Genomic DNA, 24,937 nt, shown 5'->3' on the forward strand with positions numbered 1-24,937 from the left:
CTGTGCAGACAGTACAACTAAATTTCCAAGAATCAAAAATGAAATATTGTGGTCCACACACCCATTACCTACATTTGTGATGAGTTGAGGGCTGACCCTGGTCAGCAATTTAGCACCCAGCAGCTCCTTTCTTGCTCAGCCCTCCAATGGGCTCCAACTTTTTTTTAACAAAAAGAGTGGAAGTGAGGAAAAACTCATAATCTGAGATAAAGACCAGGTAATAACTGAAGGGGGAGAGGAAAAAATGTAATTCAAAGGTAACCACACTCCAGCTCCCACCAGCAGACTGATGTCCAACCAATCTCTGAAAAACAGACATGCTGTACTCCTGTTTTCACTGCAGAGAATGACATCACAAATCTAAACGGCACCACACAGGCTGCTATGAAGAAATTAAACTTTATCACAGCCACGACACATATGTAATGTAAAATAGCCTCTGCATCAGGCAAAATCCTCTTGATAAAGAAGTAAATAACCCAGTTTTCTCAGGTTATGTTCTGTCTTGGTCTTCACAAAAATCACTGTATCCTCCTATCTTCTTTCTTGAGCCTGCTCTCCTCTTTATTTAATCAGCAATCCTTGGCAGCACTTCTGAACTGAAATCAGATTTTGCACAGACATAGTTGAAATGTGCTCATCTAGATGCATCAGATTATCTTGGTAGCCAAGAGTCACAACCTTTATCCTGAAAAGCCTTTTCAGCATAAGTCCACCATCATAAAAGCAGTGGGTATTGAACACTATTTGAAATATATTCCAAAGGGTGATCTTCAATTTGGAAGTACTCCAGATGTTGCTTTGGGAAAAACTAATTACACTTCACCAGAACAGCTGTTTTAGTAAGATGTTGATGTTAGGAAGGATGCTATATTTAAAAGCACCTACACCTGGTCAGCACAGCATAATCCATACACAACCTGCCAACAAAGTATCTCAAACCACATAATAGCCTGAGGCAAAGAACAGATTTAAAAGTATTTGGAATATGGCTTATAGCATGTAAATGGAGAAATACCAATTCTTTAAGTAGTGCTTTACACAATACTCTGAGGGAAAGCTAAATGTGATATAAATATTAATAAGTATTATTATTATAAAACGGAAAGTTATCCACCATAACAGTATCTAGAGACATCACACAGCTTTAGAAAAGCACTGGTTCATTCTAGGACAGAAGCCAAACTCTTCCATCATTCAGATAAAATTTATGCAGCTTTTCCAGACCCACACTGAAACCAGTTTTGAGTGGTTTTATTTTTTTTTCTTCTCCTTAAAAAGAAATTGTGCCAATGGGAGCATCATTACTTCAGTTTATTCTTTCAATTTTGATAGTACTGGAGAACAAATCAGGATTGTATTTAGTGAAATTTGGCTCTAACACAGAACCAATGACATCAAATTTTGCAGTATATCTGAAGTTTGTGCAGTGCAAACATAGAAACAGCTCTCATACCCATGGGCTCTAGACATTACAAAAAGCTTTCTCTGAAAGGCTTTGTGTCAACTCGACATTTCTCTACCTGGCATTGCTTGCAATTAAAGACCAATAATGGCAGAGGGAAGAAAGGGCATCTGCTGAGAAAGGGAGGTTGGGACCATTTCAGCCTTTCAAGATGAGGCAAAGGACTCTGAAAAGACTTGCTTTTACACTATTGCTATTGTGCCATTTGCTGTTAGGAAGTTTACTATTTAAGGTAAGAGTCTCTTTCCAGAAATAAAAACCTCAGCTCAAAGAGACGTTTGGACTGGAAAAAGGGATACAGTAATACATGCACAACACTGAAGAAACATGGATATTTCAGTCCCCTGTCCCTTATCTTCCACAAAACAATCCTAAAGTTTCAATTTGTAACCTTATTTTCCATCTTCCCAGCACATGACCCTCACAGTCAGTCAGGGATGGACAGTCAAGGCCAGCTCTGGACTGGGTTACCAACTGTGTGTAGCTCAGGTGTGGTGCCTACACTGCAGCCATGGCACATAACCTGCAGCAAAGCCAGGCTGGTTTGCCTGCTGAGGCAGCTTCACCCCTGGCTGGGAGAACCTCTCAGGAAATGACCCAAACTCCTGAGCTTTGCTCATGGGGGCACATCTTCCTAGTGCAACTTACTCCCATTACCTTCAACACAAGCAAGAGTTCCTGGATCAGGAGCACTTCTAAGTGACTAGTGCATTCAAATGTAACATGCAAAATTATTATTTTTGTGTAAATAATGTGTCCCAATCTTTTATTCACTTATGCATGTTCTCTGAAAGCAGTTAATCAGATTCATATTTACCACCCAGAACCAATGTCAGTTGTCCATACTGAAATGATCAGGCCAATCAGTCTTCTCAAAAAATCATCATATTGAAATCAGGTACTGCACAAACTGCTAAATCCTCTTATAATAAGAATGCATCAGCTTCACGTATGATAATCTACTGTGTCCTCATCAAACATTTCACCCTCAATGCTGATAAAAAAAAATTTCTTATCCTTTTTTCACTTATGGCATGCCTGACAAGTTCCACACAAAGCAACAGACTCTAATGTGAGAAACGTGGAGAGCACTAAGAAAGTGCAATTTGTTTTTTTGCTTTCATTTGACAGAGTGACAATAGAGCTGTAGGAAAAAAAAACAACCTCTTAAAGCCCCCAACTTCACTGTAACTCCACTGCTCCAGTGACTTGCTCACGTAGGAAATGGCTGCTGAGTTCCTGGAAACACAGATCCACAGCCTAAGCCACAGCATAGTCTCCAGGGACTATGGGATAAAAAGTGGTTGATGCTACAAGTTACACAGCAGGTCCTGATGTCAGATGCCTCCTGGAACATGATGAGGGGCAAGGGATTTGTTTCTGTATGATTTTTAGTTCTGCCTCTAAAACCAGCTTACATCAGAAGGCTTACCATAAAAATTAAGTAGAAACGTATATGCAGCTGAATTAATTATATGCTCCTTTCCTGAAAACAGTTAAAAATTCTCAAATATAAGCCTAGAGATGAGCATTCTTACTGACGTTAATGCAGCTACTAACTCAAGCAAGCTGTGGACATTAACTATGGCAGAATTCAGCCAAAGGAACAATCTTAAAAGGCCTTGATTTATCCCTTTTGTTGTGCATCACCAGAGAGTAATGCAGGTATTAGGTGGGACAGCAGAGTACCTTAAACTCTACTCACAGATGCTTGACTTTCAATTTAATCTGAACAGAGCTACTTGTTAGTCAAAGCCCATCCTGCTGCCAACAGTTAAGCTTTATGGTAAGGATGGCCTGACAGCACACTGGTATTATGTGTTTACAGAATCAGCGTTTTCGTGAGGAACAGCAACTGTTAGCACAAAGACTGAGAGAGTGTGCAGAGGACTTTGGCTTTCACTGCTGGAGTGGGGATGGATTCCTTTCACCTAATTATGCTAGATTCTATAGATGATTTTCTTCTGATTGAGTAGCTTGTTGCTCCCTGATACCAATAGAACAACTCAAATAATGAATCTTTACTCAGCGTGATTAACAACACTAATATCAAGTCTATAGCATTTCTTACTTCCTGGGGAGAGAGAATTTTCCTATGGAAGCATTTCTAATTCAAGACCTCAGCCACGCTAACTGGTCATTTCCATGCCAATCCGATTTTTTTTTTTTCTTTTTTAAAAAGAACTTAATCGGAGAGATTATTTTAGTTGATCAACATGCTGCACATCTAATTCGTTGCACTGAATATGTCTATCCCTTTGACAACTTATGGATCAATACATTCATCCCACAGCAGTTTATACAACAGTGCTAGCATGTGTAGAAGGCATTACCTTCGCAGTAGGCATTGTCCTCTCGAAGGGCTCGGAAGCCATCTCGGCAGCTACAGACTGCTCTGTCCTCTAGGTTTCGGCAGACAGAATGCTCCATACAGTTATGGCCTTCAGTGCAGAAGTCATGGCCTGCACAGAAACAAGCATGATTGAGGGTTAAAAAGAATCCAGGGATTATAAAACAGAGCTGTCAAAGACAGTCCTATCTTTTTCTCAGTTAGGTCAAAGAATACCTTTCTATTGTCTGTGAGATACGGAAAAATAAATTGTATCAAGCATGAAATGGATGAAAGGAGTAGTAGAGGCCACCAGAACAGATTGTCTCCAGGTCTTTAATTCAATTTCAGGTTATAGCACTGATCTGAAGCAGCTGGATAGGAGGCTTGCTTAAATCCCCTTACTGTCTCCTTGTCACTGTTAATTACTTTTACAGGACATGTCTTAATTATATATTTCTTGTCATTTTCTTTTCTTGTTTGTTTGTCTGCACATTTATAAAGGGCTTAATAGCTTAGACACTCAGCATTTAATTTACTACTGATATTACTTTTCTTTTCTACCACTTTTTGTTCCCAGGTGTATTTATAAAATCCTTCTGTATTTAATCAAAAGTCTTTGACTTGTTTTGCTTTACTCTCCCCTTATCTCTTCCCTTCCTCCACTGACTGAATATGCTTCCCTTATTGTATCATTCTTTCCATTACAGAGAATTTTATTTTTAAAATCTCACCCTTTAGCCATCCCTATTTCCTATTTTCCTATTTATTTTTTCTTTTTCATTTTTCCTGAGTGTGGCCATTGTCCATTGCACCTTAATTACAAATTTTTAAGATTATGAAGTTCTTTTCCAGGCTGGAAAATTTAGATTGAACCTTTCAACTCAGTAGGTTTCTTCCTAATTTTTTTCTGTTTGCTCTCATGAAATTTAATGATGCTGTTTGTTGAACAACATTATATCATCCTTTATTATGCTGAAATCAAGCTGGTTCTAGAAACTGACTTGAAGCTTCCACAGTTTCCAGATCTGCATATAAAGGTGTGGAGCTTCTCTCCTTCCCTGTTTTCTCATTAATTTCATTTGTTTCAAGTTCCCTTCTTTTACTGAAGCATTAAATGATCAAGCAGCAGTACTGTTTTCCAATAAGTACTTTCTTCTCCCAAAACCACAGGAGACCTTGGCATTGTGGGTGAGGCTCAGGGGACCAGGACTGGTGTAACAGCAACAGCTCCAGAATGCAAGCTGGCATCAGGCTGCAACACAGGCCTCTTGCAAAATAGCAGACAAGTATTTTTGGGAAGTAAGGATTAATACTTTTACCATTTCACCCTGTTTCTGCTTCATGTTTTGCTGTGAAAGAGCTACTAACCCTAACCTCCCAGAAGCTTAGTTAAACAAGCACCCCAAGCAGGACAGTGGCAGCAGAGATGCTTGGAGGTCAGGTCAAAGAGGTCTTTTGCACTTGGACAGTTCAGGAACAGTGTGAAGCAAAAGGAATGAAGCAAAAGAAGACAAGTAAGTAGAAGATCCTATAAAGGCAAAATATTTTAGTACTGAGACCCAGTGACACAATCATGGTCATGAAACATCACAGACCTTTTGTGATACGAGAGGCTAATGTTTTTCTTTCTCCTCCTGTAGGTTGTCTCTCTGACCCAGAGGCATGCTTAGGTAACATTACTTAAATATTATCATTCAGCACAGCTACCACAGTGCTGGCATCTAACATAGGACATTAAGGAGCAAAATACTGTACACTTTTAATGTGTTAGAGGTCTCCAATACCCCTTGATGACAGCAGAAGCATGTGTGTCAAGAGCAACCTCTGGCCATGGTGACATCTACTCTTTCCCTTTTTGTTGCCCTCTGCATTGAATCCTGAGTTCATGGAAATGCAGAAGTCTTATTTCTGGATTTCCTGGCCTGTACTGGATTGTATCCGATTTTGACATTAACGAAGAAGATACCTGTCATCCAGAAAGGGTGAGGGCTTTAATACTGATTTTTTATTATTATTATTATTATTGAGATTCTCAACACTTACACAGCAGCTGTATTAATAAACAAAATACATGCTACTGAATAACAGCCTACAGCAGCTTCTCATTTAAAGAATAAGCTCCTCACTTCATGAGAAACCAAGTTAGCATAGTTCAGGGAGGGTTGAAAATATTCAGAAAGCATTCAACTGACATAGATTAAAATTTTCTAGCTATACCAGGCACAAAAAGCATAGAATCCTTTTCTCTAAACTACTGAAGATTTTATAGAAAATTACCATTAAAAAGTCCTTTTTGGCTATGACAGACTTGAAGACTTATCTTCTCTTAAGTTCTTTTCTTCTACTTTCCTATCCCTCTGCTTGATGCCATTAATCATATCCTTCATGTTTGCACTGAGTAGCACAGAAACAGCTACAGCTGCACTCTTTACTGAAGTATATCTAAAATCAGTCCAAGAGTCTAACACCTTCCTTCATGCCAGGTATCAGTTTATCTTATTTAGCTATAGAAGAAACAGATGTAGCTACTTGAAGATGCAATTGGTCATAGCTTTGAAGATACCAGTGTCAGTCCAGATCAAAAGGGTGGGCCAAGGACTCAGAGCACTTCCTACACCTCTCTCCCTTGGTAAGGATCAGACTGGGTGTAGCACACAAAGGTGCACAGCAGACAAAAATATTCCCCAAAGCTTCTGCTTATAGATGCAGATTATAACCCCAGAGAGGTAAACAAGTGACTCCAGTATTTGAACAACTGCATAGCACAAACAGTTCTCTGAAAGAGATATCGCAAAACACCTCAAAAAGATCTTGGAAAACATGGATATTTCTCCAATCTGTTTAATTTGGACACTGGAATGGGTGAAGGGTAGGACATCACTAATTATATATATGATGTCTTAGACTTTCCACCCATTTTTGGCTGGAAATAAACAAGTATTTCACAGAACTCACACTACTAAACATTTTAGAAACAACTCCCAGATGTTACAGTGCAGTTGTTACCTATTCAGCTTCCCAAGATCTACAGTAATCAGCATGCATAGGAAAAAAAGTCTATTTGTAATCTCTAAGAGTGAAAAATTACACTGAGCTTATACCTACCCTGCTATTACCTTACCTCTACAGATTTTGCAGCAACTGTGGGATAAGGGGATCTGTTGAGATTCTGGGCAGTTCAAAGCTGCACAGCTGTCTTTTGGAATACGCTGCATTTTGTGGCCCTGTTAAATTGAGGTCATTGATTAATACTGTGAGATAGGAAATAAAGAAAGTTATAACTTTAGTGGAGTTTAAGCATTAGAATGTACAAATAAACTGCCTAGGCCAAACTCCAGGTACCTTCAAAAACCATATGAGAGGGCAACATAGTGCAATAAAAGCATCAGGAACTTCCCTATACTTAAATCTTTTCAAACAAGTGAAAGTGTGGCAACAATTCTCATTTTTCTCTTATCTTAGCTGTCAAGTGACTTGCCTCAGAAGTTCCTCCTAGCATCATGCCTGAGAGAGTTACAATTATTCTCAGAAACTGAGGCGACAGATTCCAGAGTCAAGGGTCCTCATAACAAATACTCTAAAGAAGATTGTTATTTATACAGCAAGTAAAATCAAACTTGAACATCTCTCATCTCACTGCTGTGGCAGTAACACTGGAGGAAACTGGCACTGAGTCCCTATTAGGAAAGAGAAGGTTTCTCAGCTAAGTTTGCGTCGGCATTGAAGTACAATACCACAAGTTGGTATCTAAGTATCTTCAGGCCCTCAGTGCAGGTCACATGAAATCACTGCAGTATGACCACACAAAATGCTGGCCTCAGCAATCTGGCTACTGCAGATGTGCCACCTTTAGGCTCCCTTGAGCCATAAATAATGTGCCTTGCAGTGCTCTAGTCATGATATGGCAAAGAAAGAAAACAAAGCAAACAACAGCATGTTCCTCAGAGACGTCTGCCTTGAAATAAGCAATCTGGTTAAAACGACCTCAGTGAACTCAGGACCTTGCATTTCTGCATGCAAGAAAATCATCTAAAATAATGCATATACCATTGTATGTACATGTGTACTATTATTGTTATTACTATTATTATTGGTGCAGCACTTGATTTTAAATCCTCTTTAAGCACGAAATATAAAGATGAGCATGAACACAATGGCAATATCCAAATTACTGCTCAAACTTTACCTTAAACAATCTAAATCTTGACAGAGAAACCAACCCTAATCTGATAGTACAGTAAGGCAAACCAGCTACAGATGTGCTGTACACCAAAACAAATAAACCCCAGCAAACTCATAATATAAATTAAACTTTGGTAGAAATAACATCAATTAAGGTAGTCTGAATTTAATTTAATTATTTTATAAATTCCAATTTAGAAGATAATTTTTCACTCACTTATTTGTAATACTGAAACAGAAAAGTGCATGCCTATAGCATGCACAACTGCAGAAGCCAGTAAAAACAGAACTTGATGCTTCTAACTACATCCAGACCAAAGAAAAATATTCCATACTTTGCCTTGATAACATCGCTATAAACCTTCAAGCATGAAATCAGTATTTGCACCATTCCTATTAATATCTCTTGACCTGAAGTCATTAATTATATCCTTTTATGAGACCTCTGGTAGCAATCAAATAATGCCCATCTATGAATTCCTAACTGACCAAAAAAAGTTTACAGTATATGAATTTTCTGCTCTGAGTTATGATTCACAAGGCTGTTCAACAGAAACTGTGTGTACTTCAATCCTTGAAAAAGCAGCATTTCAATCAGCCAAAGTTGCTGCTCACAATTTCTACCTAGACAGTAAGGCAGCCTACCAGAAAATAAGTCTAATCAACAAAACACAGACTAGCCCAGCCACCAGACGCATTTTTTTTCATACAGTATCACAGTTGCCAGCTGCAAGGAACACAAGTCAACGTAACATAACTTTTGATGGTTGTTAATTATATCCATTGACTAATCATAGAATTCATGTCCTGGGTGTCATGTTGAAAATATGAGCTCATAGTCCTAAAAAGCCTACAGTTGAATCCAAATTTATTTCTGGTCAGATTCTCCTTGTCAGTCTCAAAAGGGTTTCAAAGCACTTACTGCAGGAATTAAGCTCATCAGTATTAAAATCATCAGCAGTTTGACAAAAGTTACCAGTTCTTCTTTGTAAAATACACCTTTTCAACTGTAAGAAAATGTTTGAGATTTACAGAAACTGGTCTGATGAACAGCTGCATGGTGAGAGGAGTTGTTTTGCTCTTTTTCTCTGCCCTAGAAACATGTGTTCAGGTTTACAACACCACCCCACAGCATGCAGCTCTCTAACCAGACAGGATTCTTCCTCATCCCTCCCCTGCAGAGACAACACACAACTCACTGCATCAGTTTGTGCAATTCTCAACCCACAGCTGTCTCAACCCACAGGTATATTTTCCTCCTTAAGTGTATTTGTGTCCTGAAGTGCAGCTCTGTTCATGCAGCAGGGCAAGACTGCCTCAGCATCAGCTATGTTCTGTTTACAAAGAAAAACTCCAACCTCACTTCATTTACATCACTACAAATATCAGATACCTGGTGTACCAGCTTTTTTTCTTCTTGTTCCTCTAGCTTTTCCTCTAAGAATGATCCTGAATTCCAAACTATGCCCCCATCACATTCATGTATCTCTTACACCTGAGCACATAATTTTGAACAATAACACTGAAGGTAGAAACATAAGTTAGTCTGATGCTGTTTTATTACTGATGATGGAGACAATAGCTAGGGAAGAAAGAATGTTGCTTGATTGTCAAGTTGTGTCATCAAAGCTTGCAGCTATGCAAAGTAAATTTATTTGCAAAATTTTGATGTGGAACTCAGTAAGACAAAATAAACACAGGACCTATTAGATGCCTTTTCTGTCACTTCCTCAGGTATACCTGTCTGTATTTCAAAAGTTTCTTTCAGTGGGACTTTGATATTTCTAACATGCAAGAATTTTTATTCCATCAAGAGTATTCTTACCTTGCACTCAAACAGAATACAGTCCCCTGAGCTTGAATACACAGTTTCTCTTTGTCCTTCAAAGTAGGTTCTGCCTTCAAATACACACACCGCTTCAGAGGAAAAAACAAAACAACACAATGATTTTGTATAAATGTGTTGGCACTCTACTTATAGAACAGATACATTTTCTTAAAGATAACTGCATTTCAAATTAAAACTGCAAGAATATTCTAAACCCATCTACAGAACTCTTGGATATCACAAAAAAAAAAAATTAGAGGAGAAAAAAACCCCACAAAGTACCCAGAAAAGCACACGTAAGTGGAAAGGTGAAGGATGTTGAAGCAGCATGGAGTACAGATAGCTACTGAGATGGCAGAAGAGATGTGTCTCAGGTCACACCAAGGAAGGTGACTGCCTGCAATGCAGCTCAGGGGTGCACAGGAAAATGGAGCTGTGAGAGCAGCACCAGTGGCATTAACATACTTTGTTTCTTGAAGAGGAATGTAGCATGATGAAGGGTGATCACTGAAGCCACGTGTCTATTTGCTCTCACAGGCCTTTGATGTTTCATCATCCCACATGGTTATTTAAACATTATGGATTGGTATCTCGATTATCCTAGTTTATCATTATTGCTGAGGCATATTAAAATATATGAATTTTACTGCACAGTAACTGACTTTCCGTGACTTTTTTTTTATCCCCCAACAAAACCAGGAACAAGTCTCCAATGCTCAAATGACACACTTATGTCACAAGGATTGGTGTTTGTTATACCATGGCCTGGCCTGGTGCAATTCGTTTGCCCTGGCAGCACCAGGTCCTACTGCAGCATGCTGACACAGCTTGTACTGGATTGCTCACTAAAGCTCCTATTCAGTATTTAAGACTTACATAAAACATCTTCACAGCAAACTGTCTTGATTTTTTTTTTAATGGGTCCATTAGTGCAATTAAATTATTCAAAGTATAAAGGCTGAGAAACATAACTGCTAGGTACAGAAAATCAGATGTCTGTCTCTGTTGCTTAGGAGGACACAGTCAAGGCTCATCAAGTAAGCATAGTCATGAAATAACAGGAGTAGGTTACAACTTTCAAGTTCTACATTACATGTTAGAGGTCTAATTTGCTAATCATTGATTTGGAGATGCAAATCAATTATACTTTCACAGAGAGATTTATCTATTCTGTTTAAATAGACTACAAGGTGTAGGTAATTTTACAATATCTAAAAGTACAGACCTGTTATTGGATTGGGATTATTTTTACTTTGCATGACCTATATTAATTATCATTACTTCTGTTATTTTCATTTCTACTTTACTTTTCTTTTTAACTTGCAGCTCTTTCTTATTACCTTGTCAGCATGTAAAAAGTAAAGTTTCAGAACTGATGTTGAAAAAGAAATGATGGATATAGCAACAAAAAGGTTTTTTTGAAATTCAAAAATATATGAGTTATATTATCTTATAAAAGATAAAGTATCTTTTGTGATATAAGCCTCCAAAGCACTTTCAAGAATTAATATCACAGCATGTTGCAACACTATAAATCCCATGAACAGCAGAATTTGCAGTCAGACTTAATAAAGAAAGTACAGAGAAGAGCCACAGGTGAGAGTCCAAGGGCTAACAGAATGAGAAAGTTTGTACAACAGCCACAAAAAAGGTGCACTGTGTTTGTATGGCTGAACTTTGGTAGCAGGGGCACTACAGGGGGGAATTCTGTAAGAAGCTGCCAGAAGTTTACCCCATGTCTGGCAGAGCCAGTCCCTGGCAGCTCCAAAGATGGACATGCCACTGGCCAAGGATGGGCAAATTGTAAATGGTGGTAAGGCCTCTGTGATACTATATTTAAGAAGAAAAACAAAAAGTTACTGCACAGCTGTAATTGTGGCCAGAAGAAGAGCAGAGTGAGAACATGTGAGAACAATTCTGCAGACTCCAGGGTCAATGAAGAAGAAAGGGGAGGAGGTGCTCCAGGAACCAGAGCTGAGATTCCCCTGCAGGCCATGGTGAAGGCAACAGGGAAGCTCCTGTGCCCCTGCAGCCCATGGAGGTCCACGGGGAAGCAGAGATCCACCTGCAGCCTGTGGAGGAGACCCACACCAGAGCAGGTGGGTGCCTGAGAGGAAGGAGACTATGATTCTGTGGGAGACCCATGCAGAGAGGGGCCCACTCTGTAGCAGCCTGTCCTTAAAGGACTGCACCCTGTGGAAGAATGACCATGATGGTATTTGGTGAGTGATCTCTCCCAGTCCTTATCTCAACTCACTAACCCTTCGTTACATTTTCTCTCCCCTGTACAGCTGCAGAGGGGAGTGAGAGAGTTGCTTTGGGGGTGCCTGGAGTCCAGACACAGTCAACCCACTACACACAGTGTGTGACTCACAAAGTCATAAAAGCTCAATACTGTGTCTCTTTCCTCTTCCTGAAACAAGCTCTTCTAGAAGGAAGTAAATTTAAAAAATCTATATAAATCTTTACCAGGGACTAGCAGATCCAGGCAAGACAAGATAATCATCCAGTCATAAATATCACCACCTATGCATTACAGGCCATGACACTAAACTGAAATATTCAAATATTAAGCCTCTTCCCTTGCCCCATATATTTCACATTTCTAAGAACATCTACATGTGACAGGAAAAAATACAGTACAGCAATGCCTGAGGATCACACAATGGCAATGAACTGTTAACACATCCTCATGTTCCCAACAGACAGACTATGATTGTTCACAGAAAAGACAAAAGACATCAAAATCACTGTCATTCTATCTTAGAAGAAAATGTTCTCCTGAAGCCAAAATACTCTCAACATATGAGTGAGACTACCCAGGCATCTTAAAAAAAGAAAAACAACCAACAAAACAACAAACTACCTCAAAGCATAGTCTACTGAAACCAGTCTCCTTATTAACAGCAAAAAATCTGATTCTTCAAAGAAGTATAGAAAATAACATACAGAGAAAAACCATCAAAAGAACACAGCCTAGTATGAAATCATAAGTTATTTTTTATTTCACCAACAGCATTTAGAAGTCTTCATATATGAAACCATTCTAATGTAGTGACGCAACATCACAAACACTGGCTTTCAGCAAGAAAATCAGCTTTTCTCCATAAAGTCTTGGAAACAAGAAAAACTTAAAAATTCTGGGTCCATATAAGATGGCTCTGCCCAGATGGCCCTTGACCCTTTCCCATGTATCTTCATGAACCCAAAGATTGTTTCTCAAAGGTTAGAACATAGCAGCAGAGTTCACATTTCAAGAAATTTGCCTGTGTGGGTGCCAGAAATTTCAAGCAGTGCTCACACGCCCACCTCCAAAAACACAACACTTGGCTATCATGCAGCTAAGAAAGTAATAAAGCATCCACTGAACTCCCCTAAAGAAACAATCCAATCCTTGTCAGCAAGATTATAAAGTCTCCAGGTATAAGGGACCTGTCTATACAGAGTGACCAAACTATGTCTGAGAGAGAAAACCCAACAAACAATAAATGCCCATTTAAAAAATATGAATTGAAACTAAATTGAAAACTCGTTAAGCTGAATAATCTAAGCACAAGCTTAAGACTGTCTTCTTATGGACTGCTCCTCTCACTGACAATGTTCAAAAGCAGTATTTCTTCTAAAATCATCAAATCAACACTATGTGTTACGTCTTTCCTACCAGCGTTCCCTAAAACATGAAGGATTCCATCACATTTGAGCAGGTCCTCCCACTAAAAAGCAGCAAGAAATGAGGTACACTCTGAAGCTCTAATTTGCAGCACTATCATTTGGTTTTTCTCTCTTCAACCATGGCAAAGACACCCAGGCACTTCATCTACACCAGAACCACTGGTTCCATGTTTGTTTAACATGACAGACACCAGTGGGTTTAGCGATGGTATAAATCTGCCAGTGCACACTGTCTTCTCCCAATACTGACACAAATCCCTCTTTTTCCCCACTCTCTCCTCTTCCATCGCCCATTGAGGAGACATCCTGACAAACAGTAAAGGGCAGATTTGCATCAAGCTACCTGGAAGCTTGTAAAAACTTTAAGATTGTCTGGTTAGGTGAGTATTAAGCACACATGGAAAGATGTCAGAGACTGCAGTCTTATAGCCTATGACTTAAACATCTTCATGAAGGACTTTTGCCTATTATAGCAAAATTGTACAAAAACTGCAGAGAAAACCACCACACCCTGCATAAGCCTTCTGACTCAGGCCCTGGACTGCCCATTGATGGAGATAAGATAAAGTGACTCAGGTCTGGGCTGGGGGAAAAGAATACATTCACAAAGGCATCATGCTTAGCACCTTCAGGGTGGAGACCATAGCCCCAGGTCAATTTTTTTGGCACAAACGTCTAACCTCGTTTGGGTTTGTTTTTTTTTTTTTTGTTTTTGTTTTTGTTTTTGGATATATTTCAAACCTCTCAGGGTTTGATCCATTTTATTCACAGAGACTTAGCTTTCTTTGCTCTTCTGTATTTAAACAAGATCACAACAAAAGATTTCTAGAAAGACAAATCTACTTTTTTCTGCACCACTTTCACCCTAAGACATTGGCACCCACATCCCAGGCAGTGTGGAACAGAATGTTCCTCCTGCCTCCTGACAGCAACTGTCACAGCCAGTAAACATCCAGTGATGCTAGTGTTTCCTGTCTTTATTTTCCTTCAGAAATTAAGATGTTTCAGCAACAGGAACATCTGGGCTAGTGCTGTGTAATTGGAAAAGTCCGGCAAAGATTTAATTTCTGCTTGGCTAGATGCTTCCCAGGATAGTTTGATTAGTTTGTGATTGGTATCTCTCTGGGGAAGCATATCATCTTTCATCTTCCTAAGTCCTTTTATTCAACAGACTGAATCACAATCAAGGCATTACCTGATTAGTTGTTCCAGATTTTGGTAGCTATTGCCTATGTAGGATTTCATCTACAGCTGAATTACATCAACCATTTCCTCCTGCCATCAAATTTCCACATTCCCCCAGTAACTAAAATAATATACGTTATTCAAAGCATAGGTTTCTAAGAAGATGAAACAGGAAGTCCACAAAACCAGCTTAGAAGTTTGACTACTCTTGATCTATTTGTATACAGAAATTGATCAAATATTACACTGGAAATCATCTGTACAGGTGTAAACATCTGTAATAATAAAAAATTATTAGCAAGGTCTGCTTATACTTACACAGATGTAGTAATAATGCAGCTATCCTTCAGTATTACTTAACACAATGTAATGACATGGAATCTTCTCCATGTTCTTCTAGCAAATGGAATCTTTCAGGAGCCCACTTGCTGTAGTGTTTGCTCAATGAGTTTTCAACAGTTTGTCAAACCATCCCTTCTCTTCCACAATCCTTTCTTCTTCCCACTGGCCTCCAAATGACACTTTCCTTTTGCATTATTTAAAATGTCCTTGCAAAATCCATGACCCAGCGAACCTATGCCTTCTGTTCACTGAGTTCTCAGGATGTCAAGTAGTACATTTTCTCATTTCTGCATTTATCACCTTCACTGTCTAGATTGTGTATGCCTTCCCCTGAGGAATGCATGTACACTTCCCTGTGGTATCTAAGCTGGTTTGGATTCAGACTTATCACCAAGGGAAAGCAGAAAGTTTAGCACATTGGTCAACTCCTCAAAACCACTTTAATTTCTTGTATTCGCAAATGCACAATGAGTGACAGATGGGATTTGCAGTTTTGTGAAATTTGTCAGTAATTATTAATGGACGCTTTAAATCTTGTAACTAAGTCTATGTTGCTTCATTCCTTGTTCACTTATGTTGGTTGGTTGGCAGGGAGGAAACTCACCCAAAATTATCACACACAAAAAAAAAACCCCCAAACCTGTATCTTTCACTTAATTTTCCAACCTCCTCCTTGGAATCTCTTTGATTACATTTTCCACTGTTCAGAGATCAAGGCTTAGGCATTGTGTAAGTCCCATTAATCCTACTTTGCAAGCTCACATCGCACAAAACCACAGTGTGGCTTTATCCTTAGAGGTACATGGATAATCGTCACCCTCCCTGAACTTCTTTCTCTTGACAGCCACACCATCACTAGGCATTGCTCTCACCCCTTTCTCATTTCTCTTTGCAGGAGTTTGGGCATTATTTCTTCTTTGCTCATTTTCTAGGAAGCACAAACTCCACTGGTACTGCAGTCAGTGCGGCTGCAGATTTACTTCATTTCACGCCATCCCTCCCTCAACAATTCAAAATTATTCCACATTTCAAGCTGAAAAATATATTGCAAATTTTTCCAGTCAATCACTGCTGAAAAGCTGTATATATCTGCTTCTGCTTCCTCAGCTGAAAAAAAGAAAAATTTATTTGAAATTTTATCACAGCAAGGAACCAATTACTATTTGTGTCTTATTTCTCATTAGTTGGAAAGCTAAATGTTTCCATTATATTTAAAACACAAAGTCAATTTTCTACATTACTCTTAGAATCACTTAAGAGCATCTATGGTGGAAGACACTTCCAACAACACTAACAGGCTGTTTAGTCACATTGGCGAGGAGTAGGCCTGAAATTATAAATTCCTTCTCCTACTTCTCATGTTTCCTGTATTTCCATCAACTTCTACTGGGAAATGACATAATTCATCTATCCTGTGTGTTGTTGTTGAGAAGTCTTCTACAGAATTCATCTGAACCCTGGAACGTGGGCTCCTTGAGTTACCATTAAAGACTATAATAGCAATCTGACCACTGGAAAAAACATGTGAAAACACGACTAAAAACTCCAATAATAGCAATTCAGCTGAGACAAATAAACCCAACAAATGAGTAAAACTTTTAAAGTAGGCTGCCAGACAGGGGAGTCTGGGAAAAAGGTTGCAGCCAGTCAAAACCAATGGACACCAATTGCACAAAGGGAGCTGTCTCCTGGTAAGCACAGATCCAATCTGGACAATGTGTTTGATGTCAGCTTCTGTTAAAAATGGCATTACTGCTACCCACTGCAACTTTAGCGTGGTTAAATAGAGCAGCCAAAACAGTTCTACTGACAGACATGCAAAACTTTGGCTTTAGGGCAATGGAACATATTCTGCCTGTTAAACAGAACTGGAGTATTTTGGACTATAAACATAGGATTTTGAAAACCTGGGCATGACTAATGTGATCAAAATGCCCACCCATTATATGACAAATTAACTATGTTGACCATCCAATACTCAACTTTCACAGCGAAATGTCAAACAAAGTCAAACACCAAGACAAAAGCCTTAGAGGATGTCAGGAGAAGAAAAGCAATTGAGGTTAATATTAATTAAATGACAACTGCATTACAATTATATTAAAGGTTTATAAATTCTACAACAGTCTGACAGACCAAGGAACTCCAATGCAAATATTACATGCCTGCTTAATCCCCATGAAAGTGGGATTAGACATTATCTGATAGATTCCTTATGTCAGCTATCTGCAACAGCAGTGACATAGCTGTATTTAGTGAAGATGCAAACAAATATTTTATCAAATGTTGACAGCTACTAATGACAGGGAAACTTCTACTTCGTTCCACATTCTCTCAGCTGAACTGCTGTTGTACAAGATACTTTCCCAAAAACTTTGATAAGAGAATTATAGCAGAGTTTAGAAAACTAGACACCTCCCTAGAACACCTTATACTTCAAGACATGCTTAAACTCACCCATACACACATCAGAATGCCTCAAGTCACAGGGATACATTTGCAAGATGAAATTAAATGAACTGATTAGGACTGAGTATTGAAAATTTCTAAAATTAATGAAAAACTGCTAAAGACTTGCATACTTTTGAGTCTGTATTTTGAACTCTATGAGAGCTAAACTGTTATCACCAATCAGCATTAATTTACTACATAAAAACAAGGTTGTGGTCTCCATTGCCATAAGCTAAGACCATCCATGGATATGTCACGGGAAGACACACACCTACCCCTGCAGCTGCTCTTGCAGGGTGTTACTGTATACTCTGCTCCACAGAGACTTCAAACGGGTGGTGGAGGGGAAATAATGCATTTTATTCATTAAGATATTTTACCTAGATTTGCCATAAAAAAAGAGAGTGTACCAATTTTGCATAATTTTTAAAGACCCATTTTTGCACGACTACTGAGATGGTAGCTTTATGCAGCTCTGTGGACATAAATCATGTGAGGATGTTCAGTAAAAGGCAAGTGCCTCTGAACAGCAGCATTTTCACAGATTTTGACAGTTTCATTTGACAGCATTAAAAAAGATCCTGTGCAAATTGCAAAGCTACAAGCTTCACCACAATACAGTAAAACTGGCATTTATTAGGGTAAAAAGAACTTGGAAGTGATGTTTCCATGTTCCCAAGTCAAAGGTTCCACACAGCTTCTGCTCCAAAAATTTACAGCTACTTCCAACAGTCATGGCGTGTTTTGACCAGCAGTTTGCCATATTATTTACGTACCCACAGACTACATCGATACATAAGCAGCTATCAGGGACCCTACAGATTATTCCATTCTCAGTCAGACACTTCCTGGCACAGAACAGTTTCCTCAAATGTTTTAGCTAGAAATTCTGCACTATGATTTTGCTGCCCACATCTCCCTAGTGAAGGCGCAGCATCCTGTGACCTGGCATCTATCTCACTGTATTTATTTCTCTCTCAGATCCACGTGCTTTCACTCTCCTACAGACAGCAGCCCCAGGTTAAGTTGGCTGTTACAGCAATACTCACATTTGCCTCCTTGGCGCAGGCCAGTCTAATGTGCTCAGACATTCGCAGGAGTGGAGCACCACATCTAGTGCTGTTGTTAGAGCTCAGTTCTTTCAAAGAACCTGCATCTAGCTCTGTACAGCAACTGACAGGGTTTCATGCTCCCAGCTCTTCCATCCACTTCTGTTCCCACATAAGGAATCTGCCAATCCTTCCACCCCTCCCTTCAGCCATAATGACAGGATTAGTTGGCGTAATCACAAACACTCCAGGGAACGGTATTTAATATTCTTAACCTAAGTCCTTAGCATTAGTTCAGCAAAAGGTTATTAACACAGACAGCAGTGTAAACACATTTTTGGAAATCTTAATAAAAATCAATTATGCAAAATTTGCTTTCCAAATTTGTTATTTACACACTGCCAGCATTCATTATCAAATAACATTTAACCAAAACCTAACAAAAAGAAAATCAGGTATTACCAGTAGTTTTGGAAATTTTCAAAAGACAAATTTAAATGGAAACCTATGTACATCTAACATGCCATTTCTCAAGGCTTCTAGAAGTTACTATTATCCATTGTGCATTCCCAAACAATACAATACTTCATGTTTAAAGTCAGTTCAGGATTTGAAATAATTAAAAATTTAGAAGTAGCTGGAGCAGATGTTCACAGATTCTTCTGTGTCACAGCTAATTTCTCCCAAATGCATCTGTTGATACTCTGACCCATCATGGAAAAACACTAAGCTGGAGCTCATAGCAGCTGTTAATGTGATTACTCCTTTTCTTGTTTGGTAACTACATCAATGAAAGAAAGCCTTACAGTCACTGATAATTTTTTAAAAATTGTACATGTTAATACTCCTATTGTCCCTAGGAGGGCCTTTCTAGACATCAGACAGGGTTCACACACCATACAATTAGGTGTGCTTATCTATATGGAGCTGTATTCAACTCCAACTGAGCACTGGCAGCAGGAATTTTCTCCCTACATCAACATCAGCATCAGCAGTATCTCTGTGATCATCCCATGTCACCTGACCTTGCTTCCCTTGGGCATACACCTTCCTTTTTTGCCTTAGCTCCAAAAGAAGACCCCTTTTCAGCCAGCCAACCATCTGCCTCATCTGCTGGACTTCCAACATTTTGGAATTGCCTGCTCCTGTGCTCTTAAGAAAGGATCTTTAAAAAGTGACCAGAACTGATGGAAGGAGTGATTGCCTGAGGAGGTGATTCCTTTCTTAATTTATATGCCTATTTTAATTTTCTTATTTTAAAATGTATTCATTTACTCCCATGTTTCTTCACAGCAATTCACCAACAGAATATTGCAAAATTAGTAAAATGAAATTGTATGGTTAAGTGCTTACACTGTACTACCAACTCTATTCATCCAGAGTCACAGAAGACAATGTTCAACACTTTGGCATTCTGAAGTCATATGCTACTATTACTATTAAGAAGCCTGTCTGACAAATTCACAACAACCATATGCATGATTGTTATCTCTTCTATGCTATACTCAAATTTGATTTCTCATTTAGCTGCCTTCAGTATCTACAAGGTTTCTAGATAAAGCATGATGAAAACATCTACAAAACAAACCCCCCTTAACAAGCCTGTGAAATTTGCCTAGAGAGAAATACTGTACTTTAGTCAATATGAATATAACCTAAAGAGACATCTTAAGGAAATAATACTTGAATTTGCACGTCTTTGTCAAAGTAATAACAATATAGGGAGAAGCACGTCTGTTCATCTTCCCTACCTTCAAAGTATTTGAAGTCTCACTCACTAGAAAAAACAGATATGTGCCTATTTTCTAGATGAGTCAAGCATATTTGCTTGCTTTGATTTCAGGATGGGGAGAAAAAAAAGTCTTATAACTGAAAGCATGTGTTTTCTGTCCCAATTAATTACATCAAACAATAATATCACTGTAATACCATTCCAACACTACTCTCTCTCTCTATATATATATAAACATACACTGGACATCAGAAGAGAGCAAACCTAATATCTTCAAATTTTATTCATCTAAAAAATGATGGGAAAAAATCTAGATGTCAAATAATATTCAGGGATTTTAACCAAATATCACCAATTAAAAATAAAATGAATTCTGGGAAAACAGTCAAAATTACACTTGAAAATAATTTTAAGCAAGAATAGGAGGACCAGGATTTTAAATTACAAGCAGAAACTTACACAAATAATTTCAACAAGTAGAGGGAGAAAATAAACTAGTCAGCTACCCTGTAGGGAAATGCTGAGGCTGATCAACAGCCCTCCTAATCAAACAAAAAGGGCTTTCCTCTTACTGGAAACTGTTACCAAACAAAACCACCCCAAAAGGCAAAAATTAATAAAAATTCTCTATATTGGCAAAGAGGCAGAACAGTGATACAGAAACACCACAGACACAGTCCTGTGACTGATACAGTGACAAAGGCAAATTGCAGAAACTCTTCAAATAAGGAGGACTGAAATTATGTTTTTGAAGGCAACAGATGAGGAAAGCAGGATAAAAGTCTCTTACACCATATCTGCCAAGATTTTCGTTTTAAAGTTGTGTCTCACTTGGGACTAAGTGACCATTATTTTAAGCCAAATATACTTTATGAGCTGACAGATGTAGAAACAGGGATCAATAACAGCCTGGAGGTCTATACATCACACTTCAGGTATCTGCAAGCAATGGTTAAGAGAAGAAAACCAAGCAGTAGATGGTTTAACTCACTACATGTTTCTACTGCAAAAATGTCAAACTTCTGCAGTCCAAAAGACTGAAAGTCCCTGGTTTGTATCATTTTCTTCACAAAAAGACAAATAAAGGATAACAGTAGGCATCATTTTATATTAATCTCACTGAATCAACTTCATTCATATTTTACCATCCCTTCCAGGGGAAATAAGATCATATTATTGACAGTTTTGTGGTGGGTTTTCTTCCAATAACTTATTTATTGAGTTTCAGCCTTCACAATCTTTCAATTTTTTCATTTTACAGACATAGGCACTGTCAAAAAACTGTATGTATGCCTTCTTTCATGCTCCTACCAGTGTCTCCCCTAGGTCAACTTTCCACCCAGATGCTCCTGGTCAATGTGGCAATCATGTTCTGAATAAGAGTATGTCAGGTGCAAACTGGTCTTTGCAAAACTTTACAGGCCAAGAATCTTATTTGGTTTGTTGGCTGAGTTTTGATATTTTGCTCTATCTGGCTCCACCAGTACTCTCTGCCTCCAACTTGTTACTTTTCTGTGACCTTGTCCAAAACCTGCAGTTTTGGAGTTTTCAGGTAAGGCAAACTTCTCTTTTTTTCAGAACACTTGCCCATTGAAGATGTTTGCTACTGATACTACAGGTGTTTCCAAGATTGACAGAATAAAAGCTTCAGGCAAAAATTAGAACCTCAGCTACAAGCTGCTGATTCGGCTACGTGCTTCTGGTTATTGGACAAAAAAACCTCAACTTCCCCTGCCAAAACCCCAAACCAACAACAACAACCCACCCCCCGCACAGGTAAAAAAAGAAAAACCACCCAAGAAAAACAAAGCAACAAAAAACCCCACCACAAGCCCCCAAAAAACAAAACAAACAAAACTACCCCCACAGTCCAACACTGCATATATATAATGACATGAACACATCACTGGTAAGAACAAACATATTGAAATCAGCACACAGGCATCTGAATGCTCACATATCCTAAATTATTTCTGTATTTATAAATAGTACCAGAATTTTTTCATTACTATTTCATAGCTACCTGATTAAGTAAATTCTGGTGAAATCAGCATTATTAAATTTAGGGTACCAACTTATTAGAAACTGGAACACAGCCAATCTGTTCACTCCCAGCTGTCTGAAAACAAATATATTCATATCTAGCATATGTTAATGTTTTATTTGCACTGGAAATAAACTAAAATAATAATGCGCTGCAGGTATTTTATATTTTATGAACTCCCCGGTAAGAATATAATGAAAAAGAAATGGAAAAGATTAGCTCTTTTCCAACACAACCTCAACAAAATAGGTTATAAGGAGAGCAAGCATGGCCTACAGCAAAATTCTCAATGTAAAAAAATATTTTTAATTCTCTACTGATAAAATTACCAATATTATGTTTCCAATTTCTTCTTTAGTGCAGATTGCTATATATCCAGTGTAATGTATTTTAATGAATAAGGATTTTCTTAAGCATAGTTTATTTTAGTATTCATTCCTCGGGCACACAGTAAGACTAAAACTAGATGATTTTACCATTAACTGGAGTTCTCCTCGTATACTGATACATTGCCTCCAGATCTAGAGTCTTTTAGTGGAGTTGCATAAAGCATGGGGTCCAGAACAGGTAAAAAGCTGCTCAGCTAGGAGGGAGCCACACTGTGAGGCATGAAAAGTCTGAGACAGGCACAGGCACTGACTCCCCCAGTTCTCCTTTGCTAACAAGGAGCAATGAAATTCAAAGGACATGTGGAAGGAAGAAAAGAAACATAGGAGCAAAATACTCTGAGAAGTCCAAATACTGTAAACTGTATTTTAATTTACTGTAAGCTATACTTTAATTTATGGAGAAAAACACATATACAAGGAATGCATTTTCTGCTCAGAGGGGAATTGCAAGTGAATTTCAAGTGAAAAGACTCCCTGTTTTCTTTCTGATAAGGAAAACTGCCTAGCTTACAAAGAACAAAGGTCACCTGAGACTATATGCTTGACAGCAAAAATCCCCTAAAAATCCTGTTATTGACTATGGAACAGATATAAACCAAATATTGCTGTGGTATAAGAATAGTTAGAAAATTTCTCCAGTTTTACAATGGAAAATATAGCAGAGACTGAACACCTTGGGTCAAGGATCAGACTGGCCCTGCCTAACCAAGCCAAGAGGATTCCTTCCATTGTCTTCAACTGGCTTTGAGCTCAGCACAGGAAAAGACCCAAAACATTCTCAGAGTGTCTCAGCTTCCTGAGATGTGACACATGCAAGAGAAGTGAAGGCTCTGAGGAGATGTTCCCAAAGTGTGTAAACTCCTGATGGAAGGGAATGAAGAAGAGAAAGACAGGCTGTTCTCAGTGGTGCACAGCAACAGGACAAGAGCCAATGGGCACGAATTAGAACACACAAAAGTCCATTGGAACTCAAGAAAAAACTTTGTTACTGTGAGGGTGACCGAGCACTGGCACAGGCTGTCCAGGGAGGCTGTGGAGTCTCCATCTGTGCAGATATTCCAAAGCCGTCTGGCCACAGTCCTGGGCAGCTCAAGGTGGCTCTGCTTGAGCAGAAGGATTGGACCAGGAGACTTCCTGAGCTCCCTTCCAACCTCAGCCCTCCTGTGAGACCCTGACATAGTAGGAGCTATGCTGGATTCATAAATGACATGTCCATCAAGTATGCTTTTCTATTATAGCTTTGTAAATCTAAAACATCGCCACTGATTTTATTGACCTACACGAGTTCAAGGACATGTTTTTTTCCCACTTCTAAAAGTATTAAATTAGAAAAATTGTGTCTTATTTCTAAATGAATATGAATACTGACTTTTGAAGTCACAAGAAGTAATAGAATGGTTTAAACAGTCAGTAAAGTACAATGTAATTCATCTCAGTAGTACAAGTGGGTATATAATGCTTTTTATCTGTCATTTCAATGTGGTACTATCATTATATGTTATTCAAAAGCCTGGAAAATAAGGTTGATGTGAATCATTTCAGCACAGAATATTCAGAAAGTAGGGGCTGAATAGACACTATTCTGCTAAATAACATTCAGAAGGTCTGCATGTTGACTACAGGAGGTTATAGCAAATAACACAGCTCTAGGAAACAATCCAGTGCTGGCTATATTCGAGATATCCTTTAGTACTATTCTGAAGTAGGCTAATTTATCTGATTTTTCATATTAAAAAAACCCTTAATATAATGGAATTTATGCTCTATTTTCACTTATGTTCTTTCAAATGCCACACATAAATATTGAAAATCAAAAAGCAACTTTTTTTTTTTAATCAGAGTGTTGCTTCTTTTTATATTCTAAAGGGTTCATTTTTTAAAAAAACTATGATAAATTAGAAATCATCGTTTCACTGCTAAAAACTGCCTCTTTTCCCTCCAGTACTGATGCCTGCTCTGACACCCTGAGCCTGCTGGCTGCCTACAGTGCTCAGACTCATGCCATGTTCCAACTAGCCTGCTGGAGATGCTCTTCCATTTCCCTTCTTAGGATTTACTGCAAGGGTAAGATGACCTGTTCAGTCAGTGACTGACTGTGTCATTCAATCACTTCTCCAAGCTGCAGCCTCTTCTCTGTGCCACACTGAATGCAGATGCTTCTCCAGCACTTGGCTGAACAAGGCAGGGCCTGGCATCCCACCTTGCTACTGATGGAAGTCACCTAAGGCAAAAGGATGAGAGCCCAGAAAAACAAAGTAGCAATTTT

At 38.6% G+C, this 24,937-nt stretch overlaps 1 protein-coding gene across 2 annotated transcripts in view; it reads right to left on the reverse strand.

The window, feature by feature from the left end:
- The window catches only part of NELL2 (neural EGFL like 2), a 134,897-nt gene that overhangs the window by 68,860 nt on the left and 41,100 nt on the right, over positions 1 to 24,937 (reverse strand). For both annotated transcript variants that reach the window (XM_085043685.1, XM_085043676.1), the window contains exons 10-12: positions 9,805 to 9,896; positions 6,919 to 7,021; positions 3,799 to 3,927 (exon numbers count right to left, since the gene is read on the reverse strand). In XM_085043685.1, coding sequence (XP_084899811.1) covers positions 3,799 to 3,927; positions 6,919 to 7,021; positions 9,805 to 9,896 — 324 coding nt within the window. The remainder of the gene's footprint in view (positions 1 to 3,798; positions 3,928 to 6,918; positions 7,022 to 9,804; positions 9,897 to 24,937) is intronic.

The sequence above is a fragment of the Lichenostomus cassidix genome, chromosome 1Aa (genome assembly GCF_008360975.1).
Source record: "Lichenostomus cassidix isolate B80296 chromosome 1Aa, HeHo_3.0, whole genome shotgun sequence".
NCBI classification, from domain to species: domain Eukaryota; kingdom Metazoa; phylum Chordata; class Aves; order Passeriformes; family Meliphagidae; genus Lichenostomus; species Lichenostomus cassidix.